At 37.2% G+C, this 27164-nt stretch overlaps 3 protein-coding genes across 5 annotated transcripts in view; 1 reads left to right on the forward strand and 2 right to left on the reverse strand.

Moving 5' to 3' along the window:
- Positions 1 to 1877, reverse strand: part of ube3c (ubiquitin protein ligase E3C) — a 40135-nt gene extending 38258 nt beyond the window's left edge. For all 3 annotated transcript variants that reach the window (XM_051703601.1, XM_051703608.1, XM_051703617.1), the window contains exons 1-3: positions 1743 to 1877; positions 699 to 837; positions 548 to 601 (exon numbers count right to left, since the gene is read on the reverse strand). In XM_051703601.1, coding sequence (XP_051559561.1) covers positions 548 to 601; positions 699 to 764 — 120 coding nt within the window. In that variant the 5' untranslated portion in view covers positions 765 to 837; positions 1743 to 1877. The remainder of the gene's footprint in view (positions 1 to 547; positions 602 to 698; positions 838 to 1742) is intronic.
- A 7268-nt stretch (positions 1878 to 9145) lies between these two features.
- On the forward strand, positions 9146 to 11701 carry mnx1 (motor neuron and pancreas homeobox 1). The gene is made up of 3 exons (XM_051703808.1): positions 9146 to 9687; positions 10562 to 10722; positions 11002 to 11701. Exons 1-3 carry the CDS (start codon positions 9207 to 9209, stop codon positions 11284 to 11286), a joined length of 927 nt encoding a protein of 308 aa, XP_051559768.1. The 5' UTR covers positions 9146 to 9206; the 3' UTR covers positions 11287 to 11701.
- Positions 11702 to 18978: 7277 nt separating this feature from the next.
- Positions 18979 to 26424, reverse strand: nom1 (nucleolar protein with MIF4G domain 1). The gene is made up of 12 exons (XM_051703639.1): positions 25332 to 26424; positions 25031 to 25143; positions 23554 to 23691; positions 23360 to 23417; positions 22845 to 23171; positions 22254 to 22364; positions 21709 to 21879; positions 21455 to 21576; positions 20699 to 20831; positions 20226 to 20357; positions 19977 to 20086; positions 18979 to 19478 (listed from the first exon to the last, which is right to left on the reverse strand). The coding sequence occupies exons 1-12, from the start codon at positions 26244 to 26246 to the stop codon at positions 19301 to 19303; spliced, it is 2508 nt and encodes an 835-aa protein (XP_051559599.1). The 5' UTR covers positions 26247 to 26424; the 3' UTR covers positions 18979 to 19300.
- Positions 26425 to 27164: the final 740 nt, after the last annotated feature.

Genomic DNA, 27164 nt, shown 5'->3' on the forward strand with positions numbered 1-27164 from the left:
ATTTAGGATGGACCCCACCGAACCTCACCTAAAATGACCTGCCGGTTGAACTGCGATGCACCTCATTAATCTCTGCCTGCATCACCTTTGTTTATTGATGGACTACACTCTTGAAATGGAATGCATAGACTATCAAATAATTGCCAACAAAAGCCTTCATCAGCCAACTAACAAAGGACAATACATCTACAGTATGTGAACTTCTGCAGTTAATCTAGGATGGACTTCAAAAACAATAGTCATTAATCTTACAGTTCATACAAAATCTCTCTTTAAACACCAGTCCTTAACACTTACTTAGATTACTAATTTTAAACCATGACTTGCACTGCACACAAATAACTAATATTGGCATTATATTCATGCTGTTAACTATGACTGTGTAAAAGGCATGCCATATATTCAACCTGGTTTTCCCTCCCACTTTTATAAAAGGAGACGAGACTATCACATCTATAGAATGAATAGCAATAGATACGGTTTCTGTGCATTTCTCAGCACATATTTTCACAATCAGTTGTAAAGTGCCATCATGGCCAATGCTTACCTCTCTTTTCCTTCTTTCTTCTTGTGTTCGATGAAGAAGTGATGCTTTTTCCTCCTGTACAAATACGGAGATGTATATGTGAGACAAAATAAAATAAACAGACCCAGCAGCAGCATGGCAATTTAGCAAGTGTAGCATATTCCAAACGTACTTTTCTGCTAGCACCCCCAAGGGATACCTTGGGTGTTCTCCTGAAATCTCCCTCAAAACTGAACATGATTACACTTTTTCCATTGAGCAGTAGTCAACAGAAGTAGCCGATGTGCAGTGCAACAAAGTGCTGTCTTTGCCTGAAAGAAAGAGAAAGAAAAAGGGTGAGAAATCTGGATAACTTTTACAAACCATAATGAATACCAGCCTCTCATATGACTGTACTCTGGTTTACCAGTGCCAATAAACATTGGTCAATAAAATCAAGGAGGAATGTTTAATTTGAAACATTACTGCACCCTAAATACTTAATACAATTATGATTGGCCACAATAGGTTCAAGTTCATACATATATATATATATATATATATATATATATATATATATATATATATATATATATATTAACATATCAGCGTGTGTAAACAGTTTTTCCCTGCCCTGCCAAGCACCACGTCTGAGCGGAACATGTTCTAGAAAAAAAGTGCGTCTCATAAGAGACACCTTGATTTGTTGAACATCAAGCCAGGCTAGTTAGCTTGCTAACATAAATGTCCAGCAAAGAAGTAATACCACATGTTCATCATAATTTATAAACATGTGCTTTAGACCTGCAGGTATAAGAGAGTACTGACGCTGTTGAGGACACAAGAGTTCATGTGTTTTGTCTTCAGTCAGATCCACTGAACTTCTCTGTTAGCATCTTGGCTAAAGGTTCTTTGACTAGCTAGCTAATGACTCAGCAGCAGGTCAACTTTCTTTTGCCTCGAAAACCCAATTTCCCACTAACTTACACTTGTACATGTAAGTTATTTGGAGCCATCACTTAGCGAGAATTAAGCCAGTTATTTGGGAACCTCCACAATCCGGTGGTCTGTTCTGACATGTTCGATGGACACAAACTTCAGTCATGTGTCGCTCTGGTCTTTTCTAGATTCATCTAGTGATTCCAGCGATGTATTACGGTTATTTTTTTATTATTATTATTATTATTTACGTTTTTTACCGACGAGCAGTTTTAATACATAAAAGGCGAATTTTTACCTGATTTTACTGAATGTTCAGCCGAACGCACTTCAGTTCAACGACTGGAAATCACAGAAAACAAAACCGAAATCGTTCCTATTGCTTTACGAATTAAACTCAACACAGAGAATATCCCGCCCACTTAGTAGCATGATGAAATGTGATTGGGGAACACACCACTTCCTACAAAGCGATTGGTTAAAAACGGGGTCAATAACTTGCAACATGTCACAATTACTTCCTGGATGAATCCCAGCAAAAAAAGGAGAACAGTGGCAGTGCAAGGGATTTTCTCGCCAGGAAATTTAACTGGATCATGTACTCTAAGTTGCTTTTAAACAAGGTTATACAGTATTACAAAATGCCTTTTTTTAATTATGTAAATAATTTGGAATTTATCTAACAATGATCTTGTTTTTATATGTGGCTTTGCAAAAGGAAAACTTTCAAACAATTATACTGAAAAATCCGAGCTTAAAATAGTGTTTTCCAAGATGTAGCCTTCAGGCTACCCAAAATAAGAGCTTCAGAATAATAAAGGTTTAAATATCTTTATGATATCTAAATAACAAAAATGTCTAATATCTAAATAATTAAAATAGCTTTAGTTATTTTTATTACATACATTTACTTTAGTGCATAATTGCAATTGATTTTTAAAAATACAGCAAACTAAAATTCAATAATCAACTCATCAGCACACATTTCCTTAATATTGTAGTAAAGGTCTCCCACTCACTGCCTGGCATCCTGATTGTTGGACAGCAAATGGCAAGAAAGGAAAGCACTCAGTTTCTCATATATGTTATGGAGGGATTTATGAGTTATTGATTTATCATATCCTGCCTTTTAGACCTGAAAAGGGATAACGAGCCACTACAGCAAGTCTCCTGGAGCTGCTTCAGAATACAAAATGGGGACCCAATCATCTCAAAAGGTCTCTAATTTTGAAAGATGTCAAAAAAGGGTCACATGTTTATGTCAACTCCATGAGTTATATGTCTCCATAACTCTCTGTTGAGGCTGGTTAACTGCTAAATTTTTATTTGTATAGCACTTTTCACAACACACATCGTTTTGAAGCAGCTTTACAGGAAATCATGCATTAACAGAAAATGAAACTGGAATATAAAGTCTTAGAGTGATCATTGTGTAGTTTGATGAAATATGATTGTAAATTGTGTATAGAAATTAAATAATTATATAATAACTGAATTTATAACCCCAGTGAGCAAGATGAAGGCGACAGTGTCAAGAAACACAAAACTCCACAAGATGTTGGTTAATGGAGAAAAATAATCTTCTGGGAGAAACCAGACTCACTGTTGGGGCCAGTTCCCCTCTAGCTAACCAGCATGAATATAATGACAATATTACTTATTTATGTGCAGTGCAAGTCATGGTTTTAAATTAGTAAATTAAGTAAGCGTTAAGGTCCAGTGTTTTCAATAATAATAATAATAATAATAATAATTAAAAAAAAAAACTTTAAGATTAATTACTAATGTCGTTTAAGTCAATCCTGGATTAACTGCAGAAGTTCACATACTGTAGATGTATTGTCCTTTGTTAGTTGGCTGATGAAGGCTTTTGTTGGCAATTATTTGATAGTCTATGTATTCCATTTCAAGAGTGTAGTCCATCAATAAACAAAGGTGATGCAGGCAGAGATCAATGAGGTGCTTCGCAGTTCAACCTGAAGGTCATTTCGGTGAGGTTCGGTGGGGTCCATCCTAAATCCAAGGTTCAGGCAGTGGCATATGAAGTATCCATTGTCTTACAGTTGGAGTTGGCATCAGTTCATCCTCTGAAGTCAAAAGACTGAAGTGATGTCTGGCTAGCACCGGCTGTAGTTTGTCGTCATCACTCAGCGACACGTAGCAGTGGAGTCTGACACAAGCAGGAACGGAGCTGGATCTGGCAGGCTCTGGTAACCTTGGGATATGAATATGAAAAAAATTAATATTAGCATAGATGCCATTCAATTTTATGTAGAGTTATAGATCGTGATTGATGTTTCTGGTTCCTGCAGACCTAACTAAAACAGCTTAAGTGTGAGTTGATGGATAAATTAGGTGTATTCCTGGCTAAATAGATGAGTATTTAGTCTAGACTTAAACTGAGTGAGTGTGTCTGCGTCCTGAACAGTGTTAGGGAGACTATTCCATAGTTTAGGAGCCAAGTATGGAAAGGATCTACCTTCTTTTGTGGATTTTTTTTTATCCCCTTTTCTCCCAATTTGGAATGCCCAATTCCCACTATTTAGTAGGTCCTTGTGGTGGCGTGGTTACTCATCTCAATCGGGGTGGCAGAGGACAAGTCTCAGTTGCCTCCGCTTCTGAGACCGTCAATCCATGCATCTTATCACATGGCTCGTAGCATGTGGAGGCTCATGCTATTCTCCACGATCCATGCACAACTTACCACGTGCCCCATTGAGAGCGAGAACCCCTAATCGCAACCACAAGATCATATTTCTTGGATCTAGTCAGCACTCTGGCAGCTGCATTTTGAACCAATTGAGGTTTATTTATTAAACTTGCTGGACATCCTCTCAGTAATGCATTACAATAATCTAGCCTTGAGGTCATGAACGCATGCTTTTTGGCATCGGCAACAGACAGCATGTGCCGTAATTTAGCAATATTTCTCAGGTGGAAGAATGCTGTTCTACAAACATTGGAAATTTGATTTTCAAAGGACAGATTGGTATCAAATATAACACCCAAGTTCTTTGCTGTAGAAGACGAAGTAACAGTACATCCATCGAGAGTCAAATTATATTTTAGCTGCTTATTTTTAAAGGTTTTTGGTCCAGTCATTAGTACCTCTGTTTTATTGGAATTGAGTTGAAATTTCTGGCCATCCAATCATTGATTTCACTGATTCACAATGCTAATTTGGAGAATTGTGAATTTTCATTGGGTTTTGAAGAAATAAAAAGTTGGGTATCGTCAGCATAACAGTGGAAATTTATTCCATGATTCCTGATAATATCTCCCAGGGGAAGCATGTATAAGGAGAAAAGCAGAGGTCCTAAAACTGATCCCTGTGGCACTCCATACTTAACTTAAAAAGAGTGTCTTTGACACTGTACTTATTCCTTTCAGCTATAAGCCCTACAATATATTCCAGTCATCACCTGTAACTTACATTTGTTAATGAACGCTTGTTTCTGTTTCGTTTAGGTTTGTATTTTTGTTTCTTTTTTTTAAAGCAGTATATGTGTACTAAAAACTTTCAAAACAAATTATTTAGTTTTATGATCACAATGATGGACAATCAATGATTTGCAGAGCACATGAAATATCTTGCTAATATTAAGTGCAAATAGCATCTGGGTTGTCTGAGTTAGGGTTAGGGAATTGTGTGAAATTCCACCAAGCAATTCTACTCATATCCAAACTCATTATTCAGTCAGTGAGTGAAATGTTAAAGCGGAACTTGAGAAACACACACACACACACACACATGCACACTCATTTTTAAGATCATGTTATATTTGCAGGTAGGAAGGAAGGAAGGAAGGAAAGAAAGAAAGAAAAGGAAAGAAATAAAGGAAGAAAAGATAGATAGATAGATAGATAGATAGATAGATAGATAGATAGATAGATAGATAGATAGATAGATAGATAGATAGCAAGAAAGAAACAAAGAAAGAAAGAAGAAAGAAAGACCTCTGAGTTTTCCCGTCTGTCAGGTTGCAGCTTTGCTGTGTTCATGACAGATATGAAATGAATTCATTTTAATTAGCCTGACATGTGGTGACGTCGTCAATCACGAGCTCATGTCACGAAGAGAGGGGACTCGCGGGTCATCTAAATTACACCACTGACTGAATTGTATGTACTCATCACATCGTCTACAGGACACCTGGCTTTCATGCTCGTTCACAAGTTTGTTTGGTCCAATGATTCACTTAAGAGATAAACCTAGCTTATCAAAGCAAACTATAGTGGAACACGAATAATCTCCATGTCACGCCTTGTTCAAAAAAATTACATAAAAAAAAAAAAAAAAAGAATGCAGCAATTAGCAGGACCGGCATCTGATTTTCTTTTATCATGACTTTTAATAACGTAGTGCATGTCTGTCATTGAATGTGTTGTACTGGGACTACTCATTGTAAGAAACCGTCCTCACAAATTAAATTGATTAAAAAGATTATGAGTCACAAATGTGTTTAAAAGCAGTGCAATACATTTGAACAGTAGCCTATACCCATTTGTGCCATTATGACTGAAAATATTTATTGCAATAAAAGAGACAGTGCAGGTCCCGTTAAATTGGCTTTTCATAATGAACGCTTTTGCCAAGCATAATTAATATATAAACTATTTCCATTTGTCATTGTGATGTGTATTCCACTTAATTGTGAAGGTAATTACCGAGGGAATGAACAGCGTTGAGGAGAGTCCCAGCAGTTTCAGGCCCCGCTATTTCAGGGTGCAATAATAATTTACTCTCTCTCGATGTGATGAAAAAGAGCCATAAATCTCTCTGATCGCTGCAGGTCCACGGCTTCATATTTCACTGCTGCTTTAATAGAAATATTCATGCAATCCCTTAATGAAATTAAAACCTGGAAGCGGACAAAGGGGCCATCTAATGTGAAGTGCTGAAAGACACAAGAACATTTGATTGGGCAGAAACGTTTAAGAGGAATATTTCCGGAGAACTCCTATTAGACTTGGTGCGTCGTGCTATCAAAAGCATCATGAGGAATCGAAACAGACATAACAATTTCCCCATGCAAATTCGATTGGGTAACACTTTGTTAATGTTTCATTGTAAAAAACCCTAATGAGTAGCCTAATGTAAATGCACAACACGCAAATGTTTCGTTTATTGTAATTCGTTAGCTATATAATGGATATGGACATATTAACTATATTAATATGGTCACTGTTAAGTGTTACTACAATTGTTGTCAATTACACGTGAGGCTGAGTGATTCTACTCCATTTCTTGCTATTATTTCAGAATCGTTCACTATGTCGTCACGGCACCCGGCTATTAGGCCTATAATAACTTCGGCGAAACAGGCCCGTGACTTGTTGATTTCCCCTGAGCAAATAAACGCATGCGACCAGACCAGTCTCCAGAGAGTGGTTAGCTGATGAATTGAGAAAACTAATCCGCTTTATTGGTAGACAGGTTAAGGGCAACAGAGTGTCAATAATTCTCTCTCTGACCTCTTTCTCCATTAGCTTAAAGAAGCTTATAAGAGGAAACCCCCTATAACGGGACACATATCTTCTTTCGTTTCATGTGCCGCGCAGCACTGTTAAAACAAATCCTGTTGTTTTTATTAAAAAATAAAAAAACTGTGGTTGCCAGAATAATTATGTAAAAATTACAGTAAAAGTTTCAAACTGTTGTAATTTACATGACCACGCTGGCACTGTAAAAAAAAAAAAAAAAAAAAAAAATCTGTTAAATTTACAGTAAAAAAAAAAAAACACGTCATAAACCTGATATTAACCTTTTGAAACTATAAAAATCTGCTTTTTTACTTTATAAAGTATTGTTAATCATCGTAAAAATTACAGAAGAGCTCATAATGACATGAAGGTGGTTCTTCCAGAAGCAATGACTAATAAACATGTAGAGACAGTGCTCAGTGTCACACACAAACACTAAACACCATCAGAGTAACACATGTGAAATTAAAATAATGCAGTAAACATTAACCAAATTACATCAATTATAACACAGAACACCCCAATGTATGTAACTGATATTAAAGATAAGAAGAAACATAACTATTCCCATAAAATATGATGAAATATGATGGGTCATGCAGGGAATTGTGGGAACGCCCGATTATTATTATTATTATTATTATTATTTACCGTAAATTTAAAAATTATTTACTGTAAAAAGTACATGTACTCTCTTGTTATACATAGAAATTGTCAAATATATATATATATATATATTTACCATTAATTATACAGGAAAATCATAATTTTTACATCTTAAAAAAACATTTTACTGTAAAAACTACTGTATTGTCTTTTAAAATATATAAAACAATTTACTGTATATTTTAGAGTTAATACTCGTTAATCAATTTTTTTTTCTGTAGCATTTTTACAGTCTTTTACCGTTAAAATTACAGCCATTTTTTAGTGTGCTTGAAGGACCACACACTTTCGATTAAAAGAGAGCGAGATAATGTTGCCTATGTGGAAAATGACACTGTTGAAAAACATTTTGGTAGCCATTATCATTTTTGCCAAAGTAGGCAAATGTCATTTTTATTTTTTCCGCCAGCCGGCAATAGGCCTAATAAGTAGGCATATCCTGTTCATTTGGATGGGTTTAGGTCAAATAGGGTCTCTTATAGGTCATAGTTTCCTATTAATTTTGTAAATATAACCTGTAACCTGTAATATATATATATATATAGAGAGAGAGAGAGAGAGAGAGAGAGAGAGAGAGAGAGAGAGAGAGAATGACTTTATTTCTGACTTTGCTGAACGTGCACGTAGGCCTACTAGGCCTGTCTTTTAATTTGATAATGATAAATAAACAAAGAGGCATGTATTTTATATATAAATATAAATTTATTTTGAATTCCGAAAATATTATAGGACAAATTCGTGAAATGACTGTTTTTGGATGTGTACAGCCTATATTTGGTTGGAGTTGTTTGAAGGGTGCTACTATTAAAAATCACCACTGCTTTAGTAAAATGCTAAATGCTAACCTATAGGCTATGTGGTATTGAAAACAAATTTAAAGACACATTTTACATATAGTGAAATTGGTCTGCGGGCTGTTTAACTTTCCAAATTATTTATCGCTCAAATCCATTGATCCTAGTAAACAAATACAATGATATAGGCTACAAAATAAATAGATGTCAGTAAAACAGGATAAAATGGCTATTTTGCATACCCTTATCATAGGCAAAAAGAGATAGCCAATTGTCATAATCATAATTAGTCATGTTCGGTTAGGACTACTCGTTTTGCATGAACATGCATGAAAAACACTCGAAAAACTGATATCGTGATGATCAAACAATTTTGAAAATAGGCAGAAGAAAATGTCTTACTATTGTGTAATAAGAAGGGGGAATTGACATATAAAAGCCTATTTATGCTAAAACATTTAGGGCACTTTTTCATACTATCAGCTAAACAAAAAAGCCCACAATTTTTCAGCAAACTTGAACTCAAATTAGGGCTAATTAGGCTATTGGTAAATAACAATGTGATTGTGTGTGTAGGCTATAGTGCTACTAAAGAACACGCTTACAGCTAAGCAGTGAACACTGAAATCGCTGTCCAATGGGACATGCACAAGCGTGACGTGAATGACCAATCCACACCCTCACGGGCAGCCGCTGACAAGTCGAGTCTGGCTTGCACACCTTGGTCAAGATCATAACTTTAAGGAGAGGAGCGGGACACTCGTGACAGCCTTTTTAAGTTTCGAACAACGCGTTAATCTGTTAGTGAGGAGGGACAGATGGAGAAATCTAAAAACTTTCGTATCGACGCGCTTCTGGCTGTTGACCCACCAAAAGTGCAGACCTCGCCACTGGCGCTGGTCACCTCTTTCATATCATCCCCTGAAAGTGTCCAGGCGTCGGAGTTGAACGCAAACTCCGAATCACTACGGACAGAGACTCCCTCGCCCCCAAGGATATCGTCTTGCGGCTTGATTCTCAAACCGGGTTTCTTGAACTCTCCACATTCAGGTATGGTCGGACTACACCCTCAGAGTAGCACGGGGATTCCTCCGCAAGCTCTCTATGGCCATCCAATGTACACTTACTCAGCAGCAGCGCTGGGTCAGCATCCGGCCCTGTCCTACTCATATCCCCACGGGTCGCACCACCATCATCCCACTGACCCCCTCAAACTGACCGCCAGCTCCTTTCAGCTCGATCACTGGCTCAGGGTCTCAACTGCGGGAATGATGCTCCCCAAGATTCCAGATTTCAACGGTGAGTTAGTCTGCTTCTGAAATGCATGCAATGACAATATGGAGATCGAAAATATGGCGTGTTGGGACACTAAATAGGCTAATTGTCATCAGCATCACGGTGATCAAGACAGTGTTTAGGCTCTATCTATCTATCATGAACTATTTACTCGTAGCTTATATAGGCTGAACTTATATTTTATTTCCATTGAATAAGTGTTGTTTGTTTTTTATAACAATAACCATTTAGCCCCCCAAGCTCCCTAAACAGAGATCTTGAGCATGACAGTAGCCAGATATAACATGTCTTTGCATGGTCCGTTCTTTGACTCAGAAAGTGGCAAAAGACTGGCAAAAGTGAACGACACTTTCTTTCAAAATGGAGAGATAATGGACAGAGGGGAAAGTGACGAACGAGTGTGAAAAGCACAGCCTGCCAACTGTGTACACTGCAGACACTGTCTCTCTGTTCCGCTGCTCGTCTGCAAATTCTCTCAAACCTCTCCCAAACAAATCAGATAGGGTGTAAATGTTATCATGTGTACTGACAATGCGTGGCACATTGAGGCTATGTGTGATTCCGAATTGCTCTGACGGCATTTAAGAATGAGAGATGTTAATATTTGTTCTCAATTAGGCTTCATGATGTGTAAATTAGCCTATCAATAGTGCACTTACAATACTGCCGGGCATTCATTGAAAAAAGAAAAGGAAAAAAAAAGAAAAAAGAAAGAAAGAAAAAAAAAACACGTGGTCTGTTCCAGTGTCCATGTAATTTTACCAATATAGACGTTGTTTTGCAGTGATTCGCAACCATTTGTGTTGAAATAGAGATGCAGTTTTCATGTAATTTTTATTTCATGTCAAATTTATAGCTCTGTTTTTCAATTCTGCAGGTCAGGCGCAGTCAAATTTACTCGGGAAGTGCAGGAGACCAAGAACCGCGTTCACAAGCCAACAGCTCCTTGAACTTGAGCATCAGTTTAAGATGAATAAATATCTATCGAGACCCAAACGCTTTGAAGTGGCCACATCATTAATGTTAACAGAGACACAGGTAAACCCTTTTCCCCGCCATTGGCTTGTCTACGAATTGCCCAGATATGCACTAGGCTACTTTTATGAAATTGTGATAAATATGCGTCCACTGGTTTAATAGTAGGCCTATATGCTAGTAGATTTATTTTTATATATTCAAAGACATTCAAATTGTATCTTAAATATGGCTGATTAATATTAAAGTGCCAAAATTCGATTGCTCTTAATTATATATATATACACGTATACATATATATTTGATAAATGTTATGTTCTGATTTATTTTATTTTTTTCCAGGTGAAAATTTGGTTTCAGAACAGGCGTATGAAATGGAAGCGCAGTAAAAAGGCAAAAGAACAAGCCGCTCAGGAGGCCGAGAAACAGAAAGGTAAAGGCAATCAGGACAAACTGGACGGACTGGAGCAGAAGGATTATCAGAAGGTAGACTCAGTGAAAAGTAACAGAATACGGGACTTTAGGGACAGTGACGACGAAGAAGGGGATAATTATATGTTGCATTCATCTGATTGTTCCTCCGAGGATGAACGAACCAACGGCAGTGACACAAGTCCACAACAATGAGACGTTTCTTTGTTCAAAAAAAGAAAAAGAAAAAGAAAAAGAAAAAAGAATGTGATTTGCATGTTTTATCATCCTGCCGTCATTATGGAAATCGGAGAACGATTTGGTTGAGAGGGGGACATCCACCTAAGTTGTTTGTAACTAACACATCCAAATATTGACTGGATTCTTCTCCTGAAGGTAGCTTGATGTTATGGCATGTGGTAAAATAGCATTAGCCTACATCATGCAAAATAAAAGTGTATCACTATCAATAATAATTAGCATCAGTAGATGTTTCTCCTCCTGCGTGTTAGAGTTGATTTCTGAACTCAAACCATCAACGAGCAGAACCATATGTGATCTGCTTATTTTTATACAATGTATTTATAACAAAATGGCTTTTAAAATGCATGTAAATTATTGCTCAGCTTTATAAGGCAAGCGCTGAAAATAAAAATACAAATGTTCTTCTAATTTTTGATCTTTTTAATTTGGGAAAAATCCCAGATTTAAACTCGAATATTCCCTCTTAATTGTGCAGGAAAAATCCTAAACAGGAAAGGCTGGATCTGAAACAGATCTCTGTTGTCAATGGCGTAGACGGGTCATGGGAATCGCTGTTTATAGAGCTCTCATAGGCAAATGTGCGAGTGAGCATATCTCGAATATGCATGGCGAAACATTTCTCACCACAACAGCAATGGACACCCAATAATGAACCTTTGAGATACATCTTTGAGTCCATCTATCATTAGAGCACATCAGAGGGGATATTTTAGGTCACATTTCATGCTGTTAGATTTAAATAATATTAAACTTAGGCTACTAGTGGTTTTTAGACAACTCGTGTTATATTTAGCCCAAAGTTTGTTTCTGTCATGTTTACAGCATAGCCTAAACTTCAGTGTGAAATTTAGCATATTGCACTAAAATAGAGATAGAGAAACGAGTACTTTGAAAGGACATGAGATGAAAATGATAAAGAAAAAAGGTGAGTATGGGATTAGTCTACCGGACAAGACTATTTTAATGGTCTTTTTTAGCAATCTAATAGAGGTCTATTTCGCATAAGTGCATTTCCTCCTTTATTAATAATGACATGCTTTATTGGGTAATAAACCCAGAGATCCATCTGGTCTTTGCCAAGGAGCTTCTTCGAATCAATTAGAGGACATTTAAATATGATCACCATCCACTCCTGTGCAGTCCGGGGCCATGAGAACTATCTATTCGGACACTGAATGTGAGCTGAAATGCTCCCTATGTTTCATATAGTGACTCTCAGCAGTTTTATAGTGGCCGCCATATCCTCAGTGTAATAAAAATCTGTTGCTATGTAGTCTACACACCATACTGCACTGCATAAGAAGCCATAGATTTGGGTTAACTAATTCTTCACAGTCAGCTATCCTTCCATTACTCAAAAACTATTTAAGTTTACAAGACGTTTCAGAAGACCGCTTTCTGCAAAACCGCTGGAATAAACTGTTTTCCAAGTGCATGTAAACTGGGTCAATATTGACTTACTGACCCTTAATCTGACTAAGCAATGCATAGCAGAAACTGAACTTAAAAGTAAAAAGGCCAGTCTTTGGAGTGATGAAATAGACCCTCTTATTGCATTCAGGGCTGTAAGCAAGGTATTCTGGGCCACTTTCCTATTAAAAAATGCAGTTTAGAATTTGTTGTGGGGTCCTTCTGGACCTGTGAACCCCTAGAATCATTACCACCTTTCACCCAATAAAAATAATCTTTACAAATATTTCGTTTTTGTTGCGACAAGTTTTTAAACCTTTAAACCCGCTATTAGGTTAACATGAAGATGCCACTAGGCGGCGATAGCACTAGCAGGTGGTCATTGCCCTCATGACATCAGTATAGACACAGCGGGAGGGAATCACTACAGTACATCACGGAGAGAAGCAAAGAAGGTAGAAAACTAGGGTGACCATCAGTCGGGCCCGGATTTACGAGATGTGTCCCGTCATTTCTCTAAAAACTGTAATAATGTCCCGGTTTCAGCTGTTAGGCTCACTGATTTTTTTCCTTTGAAATTAAATATCCTCAACGTCCTTCTTGGTATCGTGTCTGGTATCGATTTCAGGGAAGGGAAGATATTGTATGGCATTGCACAATGATGTAACAGTACTTTCATTCTATCAATCCGCAGCAGTCCGCTCAGTATCCGGTTACCATGACAACGACTCACTAGCTTGGCGCTCTCTACTGCTCTCTGTCATCATCCAGTACAAATTAAAAATGCCCAAATGAAAATGCATGTTCAACAAGCTGAACTTAAATGTGGAAATGTATTTGAACTTTTAAGTTCCAGTGTTGCAAATTTTGTGTAAAAATGTGTAGCTGACAAGAAATTTCAAGCTCCGATAAGTCATATCATTATTACACATGCAATATGACATATGGATATTATATATATATATATACACACCGATCAGCCACAACATTAAAACCACTTGCCTAATATTGTGTCGGTCCCCCCTCGCGCCGCTAAAACCGCGCCAACCTGCATCTCAGAATAGCATTCTTCTCACCAAAATTGTACAGAGCAGTTATCTGAGTTACCGTAGACTTTGTCAGTTCAAACCAGTCTGGCCATTCTCTGTTGATCTCTCTCATCAACAAGGCCACAGAACAGGCGTATGAAATATGGGAATCCACAGAACTGCCGCTCACTGGATGTTTTTGGCATTCTGAGTAAATTCTAGAGACTGTCGTGCGTGAAAATCCCAGGAGATCAGCAGTTACAGAAATACTCAAACCAGCCCGTCTGGCACCAACAATCATGCCACGATCACATTTTTTCCCCATTCTGATGGTTGATGTGAACATAAACTGAAGCTCCTGACCCGTATCTGCTTGATATTATGCACTGCAATGCTGCCACTCGATTGGCTGATTAGATATTCACATGGATGATTGTTGGTGCCAGACAGGCTGGTTTGAGTATTTCTGTAACTGCTGATCTCCTGGGATTTTCACGCACAACAGTTTCTAGAGTTTACTCTGAATGGTGCCAAAAATAAAAAACATCCAGTGAGCAGCAGTTCTGTGGATGGAAATCCCTTGTTGATGAGAGAGGTCAACAGAGAATGGCCAGACTGGTTCGAACTGACAAAGTCTACGGTAACTCAGATAACCACTCTGTACAACTGTGGTGAGAAGAATAGCATTCTGAGCTGTGGATTGGCGCTGTTTACTATATTAGGCAGGTGGTTTTAATGTTGTGGTTAAAGTTCAGTAAAAAAGAAGTATTCTTAAATCTTCTACTGTAATATCAGTAATGAAATTCAGCTGGTCTTATTAAAATGAATATTTTTAATATTATAAGTATCACTTACAAACTGTACAATTGGGTGTCCAGCTATACGATCCACGTTGCACAAATGCCCGTTTTCCCCATTCTATATGTATCACTTGATATAAAAATAAAAACTAAATGTAATAAAAAACTATAAAATATTAAAAACTACACTAAAACTAACAAACAAAACTAAAACTAAACTGGAGCGGAGGGGAAAATGTCAAACGAAATAGAAATAAAAACTAAAAAAAAAAATGTAAAACTATTACAGTTGCAATCAAAATTATTCAATCCCCCCAAGACAGTAAGGCTTTACAAAGGTAAGCTTTTCTGATGACCCAGAATTTTTAAACTTTACATCTATATCAGTTGAGTGACATATTCAAAGTCATAGTGTGAATATATAACCTAATATTTGTAAATAGCAGGATTTTTTTTTAAATACAGCCATGTAATAATTATTCAACCCCTATTGCATGTAGCTGTTTCTTAAATATGTAAGGCTACACAAGTAATTGTTTAAAACAAAATTAAGTCATCAATCTGCAATGGCATTATTTTAATTTTTAAAATTTAAGTTTAGTGTTGTAAGTAAAAATGTATTTCTATGCAGAAAATGCAATTAAAAATAAACTGTCTCAAAAACTAATAGAGGAGATTATTTCATTACACAAGAAAGGGCATGGCTAAAAGTACATTTCCAAGGCACTTCAATTTCCAGTAGACAAAGTTGGCAGCACCATTCATACATTTTTTAAATATGGTACAACAGCCACCTTCTTGGGGTGTGGAAGAAAGCAAAACTTCACCAAGGGAAATATTGACTTGAATATTCAAGAAGTAATAAGAAAGACCTGTGGAGTCCTGGAAGAAGGTTTTATATAGGTATGACACTAAACTGAAAATGAGTTTTAGACCCATGGGTCAGCAGTACGTCTGGAGTAAGATGACATGGTGATGACAAGAACAACACCATCCCCACAGTCAAGCATGGAGGTGGGTCAGTCTTGTTATGGGGTGTTTTGTGGCTGCAGGAAACGGCTATCCTGACTATGTGACTGACACCATGGATTCTTTCAGGTATCAGGCCATTTTGGCTTGAAAAATGTGATGCCTTCAGTGTGTAAATTGAAGCTCGGTGATCAGTGGACTTTCCAGCAAGACAGTAACACCAAGGATACATCCAAGTTGTCCAAAATCTGGTTCAGGGATAGGTCGTGGAATGTCCTTAAATGGCCCTTTCAGTCCATCATTAAAATCCCATTGCAAACCTTTGTTGGGATTTCAAGGAAGCAGTGGCAGCACAGAAACCAAAGAATGTCAATGAGCTGGAAGTTTTTGCTCACGAGAAATGCGTAAAAATTCTAATAGTGAGATGTCCGAAGCCTGAGAACACTTACCTGAAACATTTATTTGCTGTTATTAAGGATAAAGAATGCTCCACAAATGATTGACTTTGGGTGGTTGAACATTTTTTACATGACATTTGTGGAGAGAATTAGTTATTTTTTATTTTAAAATTTGGGTAAACTGAACACTTTGTTCTCAAAATCACTCAAATGTGTATTAAAAACTTTGACTGTTTACTGAGGTTTTAGCTGATGTGTTTTAATTCACATCACCAGAATATATTGCTGGTCAGGGGGGTTGAATAATTTTGATTGCAACTGTATAACCTGGTCTCATTGTGATTTAACTGAGTATATTAAAAAATGAACAAGCATTTGGAACTTGTTAGTCATTTCACAGCATTCAGTTTTTTTTCTGCCTGGGACAGAGGGTTTCCTCATAAATTTTATCCCCCAAAAAGTGAAAAAAATAAATAACTATTGAGTCGGGTAAAAATGATTTAATAAAAATTGTATGTGCAAATTATTTTTATTAAAATAATTGTCACACAATATTGAATTAACCTGGCCACCCTGAACAGGTAGCAATTAATTTAGGAAGAATTAGTTACTGATTTAAAGGCTAATTTACCCTATCTGTACGTTTGCCCAGCTGTGTAAGTACAAAGAACTAAACCTTATCAGTGCCACTACCACCCTCTAACAATCCAGGGGAAAAAAACACACACAAGGCCAAGCGGGGTGGGATAGTCTCTCACATTAAGGCCTGGATGAGACAGTCAAAAGGAAGACAAAATATACAGAAAGTAAATACATGTAAGGATCAGCCATTTAATGTGGATGTGTTAAAACTAAGCTAATTTTAATTAGTCAATAGGGGCCCAGTGTCAGTAATGTTGCTAGATATCTTTGCCTTAGATTTATGTACAGGAATTGTAATAAGGCACAAGAGAAAGAAAAAGATAATAATAGTTAGAAAATTTTAAGATGAAAGCTGCATCACATTTTTCACGTGGCTTGGTCTTTTGTAGAGGAGCTACAAAACTGTGGTGTTAAAGGCAACTCTGCTTCCTATTGCCGGTTCAAACTAGGGTCAGTATCAACCTTCCTATGGTCTCACACCAACAGACAATAGCCACTAAAACACACATACTATTTACAATCACCTGTGTGTATCTTAGTGGGCTGGACCTCCATTATACATTTCTTCTCACATATGGTGACAATATTGTCTTGCAAGCTGTAGGTAACCCTCCCTTTTTCCAGCTCTGAAACTGTTAGAAAAAAAAAAGCAGCCAGACTGATGTGTCATTATTACAGGTTCTAATGTGACAGTCTGTTTGATCTGACACAGAGGTATGTGATAAGGGATATCAAATCAGGCCTAGTGAATATAATTAAACGGTTAACTCTTTCAACACCAAGTCAGTTACCTTTGATAACTGCCAACGTAGAACAACACTCAATTTGCTTGATGGCACTGGAGGTTCTTCTTGATTCTTACAGAGAAACATTGATGGAGGTAAGGCACAAAAGAAACTGGGTGTGGAAGTTTGTTTCAGAGCAGGAGAGAGGGTGATGTTTCCGATGCCTGAACTTAGATGACCGTAGCTCATCCTCTGATTACTCCATGCTGTAGACTGATGTCGGTAATGCCAGTGTTGCTAATGAATTAACCATGAGAATCAAAAATAACACTAACCCTCTGCTATGCTAGCCAGTCATGTCCGGAGCACTTCTGCATACGCAGTTACTACAAATACTGTAACTGCAATGAGCATTTTATATCCTGTGAAAACCTACATGTTTTTGCTCTTTACTTAAAGGGTTAGTTCACCCATAAATGAAAATGATCTCATCATTTACTCACCCTCATGACATTCCAGATGTGTATAACTGTCTTCTGCAGAACGCAAAGAGTTTTAGAACAATATCTCAGCTCTGTGGGTTCATACAATGCAAGTGAATGGTGGCCAAACATTTGAAGCTCTAAAAAGGATATAAAGGCAGCATTTATGTAATCCATTTGACTCCAGTGGTTAAATCAATGTCTTCTGAAGCAATCCAATAGGTTTTGGGTGAGAACAAACCAAAATGTAACTCCTTTATCACACAAAAAAAAAAAAACTTGACAGCAGTCTCCTTGGCGATCATGATTTCAAGTTCGATTACACTTCCTTTAGCATCTAGTGCTCTGCGCATGCGTCCTATACAAGGAAGTGCAATCAAGCTTGAAATCACGATTGTGCCAGAGATTGCAATGGCTAGATGTACAGTGAAAATAAGAGTTATATTTTGGCCCGTTCTCACCCAAAACCGACTGGATCCTTTCTGAAGACATTGATTAAACTACTGGTGTCGAATGGATTACTTTATTGTTGCCTTTATCTGTTTTTTGGAGCTTCAGAGGTCTGGCCACCATTCACTAGCGTTGAAATGACCTACAGAACTGAGATATTGTTCTAAAAATCTTCATTTGTGTTCTACGGAAGAAATAAAGTAATGCACATCTGGGATGGTATGAGGGTGAATAGATGAGAGAATTTTCATTTTTGGGTGAACTATCCCTTTAACTAAGATAATAAAGTGTTATTTACAGAGTTAAGCTATTGAAGTCTGAGTTACAGCCTGACTTTGTGCACAAAACAGATAAAAAAAGACCTGTGAAATGGAAATTAATAAGTAGCAGAGGAATGAAAGCCTGTCTGCTTGGGACATGACATTGGCTTACTTTAATAAAAAATGTGGCTTTGTTATTATCTAGTATGTAATTCTATAACATGCACTAAAATGGCCATTTTATATTCTACATTTCTACTTTTTTATGCAGATTTTTATTTCTCCCATTTTTCCCAAATAAAAGATTACTGGTTCTGTAATGTTTAGAGAAATTAGGGACTTATATTCCCACTAGTCCTACTCTGCAAATAAAGCATATATGATATATATATATATATATATATATATATATATACTGAATTGTCTGAACCACAAATATGTATAATACCTGTGCAAACTTGACAAATACTCAGCAGAGAATTTCTCAAAAAGCAAATATTTTATGTATGTTTTTCAGTACAAAACTTTTTCTCAGATATGTATGAGGCAATATTTAAAATGGACAAAAACGTGTTTTGTTGGTGGATTTTTCATTATTCATGTCAAAAGATAAAATGTATTAACATCAATGACTGGGCATGTGTCTTAAGGTCTGCATACAGGTCCAGCCATTGCATAGCTCCATGAAGTAATATTTACTACAAGGCCAATGGTGTCTGATGCATCTTGCACGCATTCGCACAGTATATCAGAAGCAAAGCACACACACCAAGATGTGACTATTGTATGAATGGCAAGAGCTCTATAGCTTGAGTCTGTTGTCCCGAGCCTCCATGGCCTTGGTGGCGATCTCTGCTCTGTCCATTAGTAGCTTGGCTTGCTCATTTGGTTCTTGTGTATGAATGTTCCGGAGTAGAAAGTGACTGATGAAAAGCTTCATGCCTTCCCGAAGCATTCTCAGCTTGGGAATTCCAGAGATCCTAGCACACAGTGGTACAAACACAGGCAGATATTGACACACAGAAGCCTTTTAAAAAAATTAACTCTGACTACACTACACATCATCTATTTTCTCAGTTCAGATCTTTCATATTTGATGTTTTTTTATTAAAAAAAAAAAAAAAAAACATTTTTGTAACATTTCTACTATATATTTTTTTAATTTGCACTTTCGAATTAATATTTAACCATTCAAGTTATAACTGTAATAGCAAAGCTAATAAATTCATATACACATTACCTCTTCCTTTTATAATTTATAGTTAGAATTTACATTATTTCCATTGTGAACAAAACCTCCTAAACAACACAAAAAACTTTTCTAAATAGTAATGTCATGCTTTTGCCTTGGATAATTACAAAAAATAATGTAGTCATCTGATACATGCCCTTAATAAATTGGAAGTTGGTAAACCATTGAAAATTATTGAACATTTGTATATATAAATATTATTCATTTCTCTAGTACAGATACTCACCTGCCAAATATATTCACAAGATCCTCTGGCTCCGTTTCTCCAAGAAGTTTCAAGAAAATCTGTTTCAGGAATTTGACTTTAGGCTTATCAAGCTCTCCAAATTCAATAGCCTTATGAAAAAGAAAGAAAATATGTTAAAAAGATTAGGCATCCTTTAACAAATGATTCATATAGAGGACTGAATATACAACATTACAAACAGTATAATTCATATATTCATTCTCTTGGAGAGGGGTGGGCAAATATTACCTTAAGAATGGAAAGGGAAAGACACTTCCTATGTAAAAGATGTGTGACCAGCTGGACCAGGTTACTGAAGGACCTGCTGGAAAGGTTTGCCAGGTCTTTGAACTTGTCCCATAAACTGAACTGAAAGGTCATCTAATGAATAGAAGCAAAGGAGATGAATGCATTATTTACATTAACAAAAATGTTTTAATTCATAATTCTCATATATGAAACAGAAAACATCAACTAACTGGGTCTAAGCAGTTTGACCTATATAAGCAATATTTGAATATTTAAGACCTTTTTTTAACACTACTGTATACTTACAATATAAGTTATTATATATAAAATTAACTACTTGCAACTTAAAATACACAAAATATTTTGCATATTTAAATTTGTATTGATCATCATCTGAAAGTTCTTTGCTTGAGCATAATTTTTAGCAGCTCCTAATGCAGTGAAAACTAGCAATCAGTGCTGTTCCACTCTACCTGGAACCGTCGATCATGTGAGCAAAATTTTTCTGCCAGAACCGCATAGAATCTATTGAAACTTTTCTCCTGCAGGCAGCAGTCCATCAGAACATGAACAATTTCCCGTTCTTGCTGATCTTTCAATCCTAGCCTGAGAGAAAAAAGATTCAACTGAATAATTCATAATTTTTGACAAATATTTGGTCAAAACAGAATGGAGTCTGGTGACATGCAAGTTTACTGTAAACTAAACGCAAATCTTTACAGCATTCCTCTCATTTTCCTTTTTTGAACCTAATATTACAGAAGCTTTCACTCTCTATTACAACAGATCTTATCTGAACTAAACATTCAAAACCAAACATTTATGCGTCATAACTATTTTGTACTTTTCTTCCTCACGAGCGTATCAGTAGGTAAACAAAAAAAGTGCCACTTTGAAATATATTCTGGTCATTGTGTAGTCATGCATGTCATTTGTTTAAACATCTTACAAAGCATTTGAATCAATTATTTGAACCAAATATCATCGAAACAGCTTAATACTAGTATCGACAATCGATCCAACATTAGAGTTGCATATTATGGAAGAACAATTACTTTTCCAGATACTGTGACTGCATAAGAGTTATGACTTACTGTCAGTTGCTAATTGTGATTAAAAAATTTGCCCAAAGGGACAACATGGGCTATGCATGTGAAAATCAATTAAAAGAAAAGAAAGAAAAATAGAGCATGTTAGCATGAATTTGAGGTGAAAGTTAGCTGACAAACCTAAGAAGTTTCTCAAAGGCATCCAAAAAGTCTTCACTTGACATAAGCACACAGAAAATGTTCCTCCTAATGTCTGTGTTCATTCTCTGTTTGCGTGCAAGCTCCAACATCTTTGCGCTGTACTGCAAATTCACAAAGTAAAAATTCAGATGAACATCTGCGCCTGGACCTTGACCCTCATAAAGCCAAAATACACTCAATTGCACCACCAAATGCCATAAATGTCAGAACATACTTTTCACTTTGTTTCTTACCTGTTCCCCTTTTGTGGGCTGGTTGGTTATCTTGTTTTCATGGTCGTCAATCATAGGTGCTCCACTCCAGGAAGATCCCACAATCCACCAACGGCCAACACGCTCAGCCTCCAGAAGATTCTCTAGTGAGACTCTCAACTTCATGTCACTGCTGCCTGCACTGCTGTGAATCTATCAGGAGTCAGCGGGAAAAGACAGCTTTCCAGCATTAACCAGAACACAGTTAAAGTTGAAATTGAGTGCTCAAAAGTTCTGTAACCATGTAATTGACTACAGACATTTTCGTTGTTTCTGTTTAAAAAAAAAAAAGAATGTTACAAAGCTTATGTTACAAAACTCAAATCATTGTGGCTATATCAAACTGTGGAGTTCGTCTGCCCCCCAGTGGACAGGGCAAGCAGTACAATGAGTTATACAACATTAATCCCAAAAATTTATTTTACCATTAAGGTTTGAATCATTTTAATTTGCACCTCCAATTTCGTTTGGTGGCACAGAAATTACATACTTCAGCTTTAATAACATAACATTAATAAATTTCTGACCAACGTCCTCTGGAGTTTCCTTAATTTCTCCATGGGTTCAGGGTCATAACCTGGAATCTTCCGCATGTCGTTGTTCTTCAGGGCCAGCATAGTCTCCAACATAAATCGAATCTGAGAGGCAAGCCAACAAAAAAACAAACAAACAAACAAAAAACATAAGACCACCAGGATTTTAGGTTATTAAGGGCAGCAGATTCAGTTTTAACCTAACAATTATGCATTTTAGAAAGGTAACTGGTCAAATTATCTAACAATCCAACCCATTACATGGTAACAGAACTGTCAGATTAAGTTGCCTTCCATTGTGCTTAAGCTTGATTATTTTTTCTAAACAGAAATTAATCGACAATAAACAGTTAATGACTCAAAATTTTCATTAGTGGCTTATGATCTGATCACCATTACCATAATCTAGCACTATGACAATACTGTCACAGTATTGTGATGTTCCTGCCCCTTGAGACCTAACTTATGAGCCTCTTATGAGCATTGTCTTGTAGGTCTTATTACTAGAAAAGAGCTACTTTTAAGTAAATGTACAAATGGAAAGCTGGAACTTCTTGGAAAAAATGTGATGGTCTACTGTCTTACTCTTGTCTGGTCCTGAAAACACTCCCCTTCAGTGCTGGCTTTCCGCTGGGCCTCCAAGATGAGCTCCTTAAGGGCGAGCGGATCGTCCTTTCTCAGAGCAAAACCAACATTCTTCAAAGTCAGCAGAACCAGCTCTATATCCCTTGAGCTGAAACGTGTCACCAGCTTCTTCAGAATGTCAAAGATCAAGAGACCGTGGACCACATGGAAGTTGTAGAGATGGGCAATTATGGACACCAAGTTGTCACATTCTTTGTTTGTAGTATCAAGCTGACTGTAGGTTTTATCAAACTGACGAACTACAGTTTCCAGAAAATTAGCTCCAACCTCAGAGGAAAAAACAAGCAAGAAAGTAGGAAATTGTCAGCACCCTCCATATCTACACTATCTGACAGAAATTCTTGTAACAGCATACCACTGAGATGAATTAACATGCTTCTCGGTTTGTGGTGGACTATATTGCCATTATGGCAAGTGTCTGAACCTGTATAGTGACCTAAACTCAGATTAGATACCTCCAAGCCAACAGCATGGTGGAGAACGCTGACGAGTAGGATGTGCTCCATCAGCAGCCTGGTAAAGAGAGTGCATATTCATCAGTGTGTTGTTTAAAAGTCACATTTGGTTACTTAAGTGTGTGTATGAGAGCCTGCAACATAGACATTCACAATTAAAGAGCGGGCAACTATATCATTCTAGATGAGGTAACCTTTCAGGCATGAGAGCAGGGGTGACACAGGCAGCCAGCAGAACCTCAGTGAGTGTATCATTCATGTCCTTTCTGCTGGTGCTCATGTACAGCTCTTCGAGCTGACTGCTGATGGACGCCATATTGGGTTGACTCAACCTGTCCAAAACAAGGCAGGGTTAAACATGTGCTTATCAACTTGATCAACAACATGAGGACAGAATTTCACATGATCTGTCACCTGATTGGCAGAGGTATTTAAAAAGACGCCTCTTCAAACAGTGCATTTATAAATCGACAGCTAGAAAACCCTAGACAATGGCCCTGTCCCAAGTGACACACTTAATGTGGACTTGCGGTCTCATGGCCTTCATATGCGTGTCTCTGCAAAGTCCACAAGAACATAGGGTGTCCCATTTGACATTTTAGTGCTCAGAAGGATGCTCACGAGGACCTACTTTGCACCCTCGATGTGCCCTTCGGCTGAGCCTGCATCGATGCGAGCTCCACAGTGAACTACTACCCAACAGTCCCTGCTGCTGAACCTCATGACCAATCACAGCGGACTGGAGTTTCCGTGCTGGAGGAAAAATCGTGGTTCTTTTCTCTGATTGTCAACGATGGATCTCTTGCATTTCTTGAGTATTTTTTTTAACTGGTTTAAAAAAAACTTTGCTTTATTGTGTTTACCAAAGATAGAATCACTCTCAACAGAATCATACTCTGTTTCTATTACATAATTTTTCTTCGGGAAGTTTTGCGTTCATAAAGTAACTTAAATCTAAACCTTTGCTATTGTTTGTTTCAAAGAGGATTTTACGATTATTGTGAGTCTCCAAAACATTAAGACATGACAGAGTACTTTCCTGAACATAGTTGAGGTTTTCACAATTCATTATATTGATTTAAATACTAACGTTCGGTCTACCGGCGATGTATAACCTGAAAAAGTGTAGCTGGCTGTATATATAAATAAAATGATTTTTTGCAATCTACTGCAGTGTGTGAGACGTATGTGCTCCTTTCTATCCATTTGACTGTTTTAAGCACCTGCATGCAACATCCAGGTATCCAAATCACATTTATTTGTTCTCTAATACATTTTTAAAAGATGGGGTTTTGTTGTTGTTATTATACGTGTGCTTTGCATTTCAAAGTCTCATGATTAAATCTTGTAATACTTTATTGTCAGTGTGTTGTTTGGAATTATCCAACAGATACAAATATTCAAGAGGGAGTTTAAAGTGTGTTCCTTTACCCTATCAATGTTGTGACTTTTTCTGATAATTATTTGTATGTATAAGACAATGTATAAAAATGTGTCATCTGGCTTAAGTCTTGAAGTCTGACCCAAATGCACAGTTTTATAACTCATGCACCCTCATGGACTTGCTGACTAGCGCCCCATCTGTCTGAATTCGGAGGAGGACCTCAATGGCAGAGGGTGCCATTTGGGACAGGGCCATTATCCTCTTACCTCCTGTGGCTGAGGTCTTACCTGTTTATAAGACCTTTTACACTGCGCTTCAGTTTCTCCAGCTCGGCTTTGCGTTTGCTGTCCACAGCTTCTCGTAGGTGAGGTGGAACATACTTGTTCACTGTAGCAGGATTCTGTAAGAAGATACCAGCATGGATCAACAGGCATAAAAGCATAACCACTAATACCTTAAAGCACTAACATCAGCTTTGAAACATGCTTCTCAACAGCATGCAAAAGACTCAGGAAAAGAGAACAGTGGCTTATGGGGAAAGGCTGAATTTAGGATTTAGTAATTAAATCCTGGTTTTAAAGGACATACTGCCTCTTTGCTCTCAGATGGCCTTTGTTCAGATTTAACTTCCTCTCCATCATCATCATCATCTTCTTCTCTGTCCTCTGATGCTTCTGTGTAACTTTCCTCTTCTTCATCTCTCGCCTCCTCGTCTTCTTCTATCTGTGTGTCATCTTCACCCTCACTGTCATCTTTCTCCTCACCATCTGTCATTTCTCCTCCGCTGTCCTCTTCCAACTCATCAAAGTTATCCTTCGCTTTGTCTAGGTCCATTTCTTCATCACTCTCATACAGTCCTGTCGCAGACGGCCCAGGCTCAAGAATTCCTAAAATATAATCAAGCCCATCGTTGGCGAATGACTGGGGAAGGCTCTTTTTGTTCCTTCTTTTATTCAGTCCAAGGCGTTTCTCTAATTTTCTTATTTCTTTATCCTCTTCAATATTTGCCTCTAATAGAGCCAGCTTTCTGGTCTCGTTCGGTTTAGATTTCTTTCTCGGACTTGGGAGATCTTCGGAGAAGTGAACTTTCCTTTTAGTCTTCTTTTCTACGTCATCTTTAGTTTTGGCATTGTTTCTCTGCGCCTTCTGTGGTCTCTGAGTGGCGTGTTTAATATTTTCGGCCGATTTTACTCCTGTTTTTTCCGCCTTTTCCTCTTTCGCAGCGGTCTTGTTTGCATGCTCAGGTTTCTCACACTTGTTCGGGAGTGACTGACCCATGTAGTGACTTTTCATCTTGGCTTTTTTAAACTTACGTTTCTCTTTACGCAGCACTGTTCTATTTTTCCTCTTTAAGAATACTGTCCTTTGATCACGTTCATTGTCATCTAGACCTCCTTTGCTTTTCACAAAATTATTCACTGAATCCCTGAATTTCTCAAGTTTATCTTTTTGCTTTTTCCTTCCACCTTTCCCTTTCCTCCTGCGTTGCGTTTTTGCTTTCATGTTCGCTCACTCTTTCTAATTACAATCACTAATAGTTTACTATATCTGACTATTATTCATGTACATTGTTAATATTTACGTGTTTACAGACCGAAATTTAAAAAAAAAAAAATCACACGAAGGGCTTGTAACACATGTACAGACTGGAGGTAGCCATTGACGTTGTTTCTTCGTTCGACGTTCTTAGTTTAGAAATCAAAATGAAGTTACTTTACGCCATCTACTGAGCTGGAGTATAACTGCGCAGGTGGTGTTTTGTTATGCGCTTGCGTGGCAAACAATTATATTCGTATTGCTAAAGCATTTGGAGCATTTTCTTTCTTCTTTTTTTTTTGTTTTGTTTTTTTTTGGCCAAAGATAGATTTACAGTGTGATTGAAAATGTAAATTGTTCTGTGAATTGCTTATACCAGTGGTTCTCAACCAGGCTGGGGCCCAGCAAACTTACAAGGAGGCAACCAGATGGCTTAAAGGGATAGTTCAACCAAAAATGGAAATTCTCTCATCAGTTACTCACCCTCATGCCATCCCAGATGTGTATGACATTCTCTCTTCTGCAGAACACAAATGATGATTTTTATAAAAATATCTCAGCTGTGTTGGTCCATTCAATGAAAGTGAATGGTGGCCAAAAATTTGAAGGTCCAAAAAGCACATAAAGGCAGCATAAAATAATCCAGTTGTTTAATTCATGTCTTCAGAAGCAATATGAAAGGTGTGGGTGACAAACAGATCAATGTTTAAGTCTTTTTTTTTTTTCACTATAAATCTCCACATTCATTTCCATATATTTTCTTCTTTTGTTTTTGGTGATTTGCATTCTTTGTGCATATCACCACCTACTGGGCAGGGAGGAGAATTTATAGTAAAAATGACTTAAATATTTATCTGTTTCTCACAGACACCTATCATGTCGCTT

The sequence above is a fragment of the Myxocyprinus asiaticus genome, chromosome 1 (assembly GCF_019703515.2).
Source record: "Myxocyprinus asiaticus isolate MX2 ecotype Aquarium Trade chromosome 1, UBuf_Myxa_2, whole genome shotgun sequence".
Classification (NCBI taxonomy): Eukaryota; Metazoa; Chordata; class Actinopteri; order Cypriniformes; family Catostomidae; genus Myxocyprinus; species Myxocyprinus asiaticus.

Excerpts from the sequence above, each read along its gene's own strand:
- mnx1 (XM_051703808.1), top strand. The coding sequence starts at position 9,207 with ATGGAGAAATCTAAAAACTTTCGTATCGACGCGCTTCTGGCTGTTGAC. Across the intron at positions 9,688-10,561 it reads CAAGATTCCAGATTTCAACG|GTCAGGCGCAGTCAAATTTA; the intron begins GTGAGTTAGTCT and ends TCAATTCTGCAG. Across the intron at positions 10,723-11,001 it reads TAATGTTAACAGAGACACAG|GTGAAAATTTGGTTTCAGAA; the intron begins GTAAACCCTTTT and ends ATTTTTTTCCAG.
- nom1 (XM_051703639.1), bottom strand. The coding sequence starts at position 26,246 with ATGAAAGCAAAAACGCAACGCAGGAGGAAAGGGAAAGGTGGAAGGAAA. Across the intron at positions 21,880-22,253 it reads GGAAACTCCAGAGGACGTTG|ATTCACAGCAGTGCAGGCAG; the intron begins GTCAGAAATTTA and ends GACTCCTGATAG. Across the intron at positions 20,087-20,225 it reads TTTCCCTTTCCATTCTTAAG|GCTATTGAATTTGGAGAGCT; the intron begins GTAATATTTGCC and ends CTTTTTCATAAG.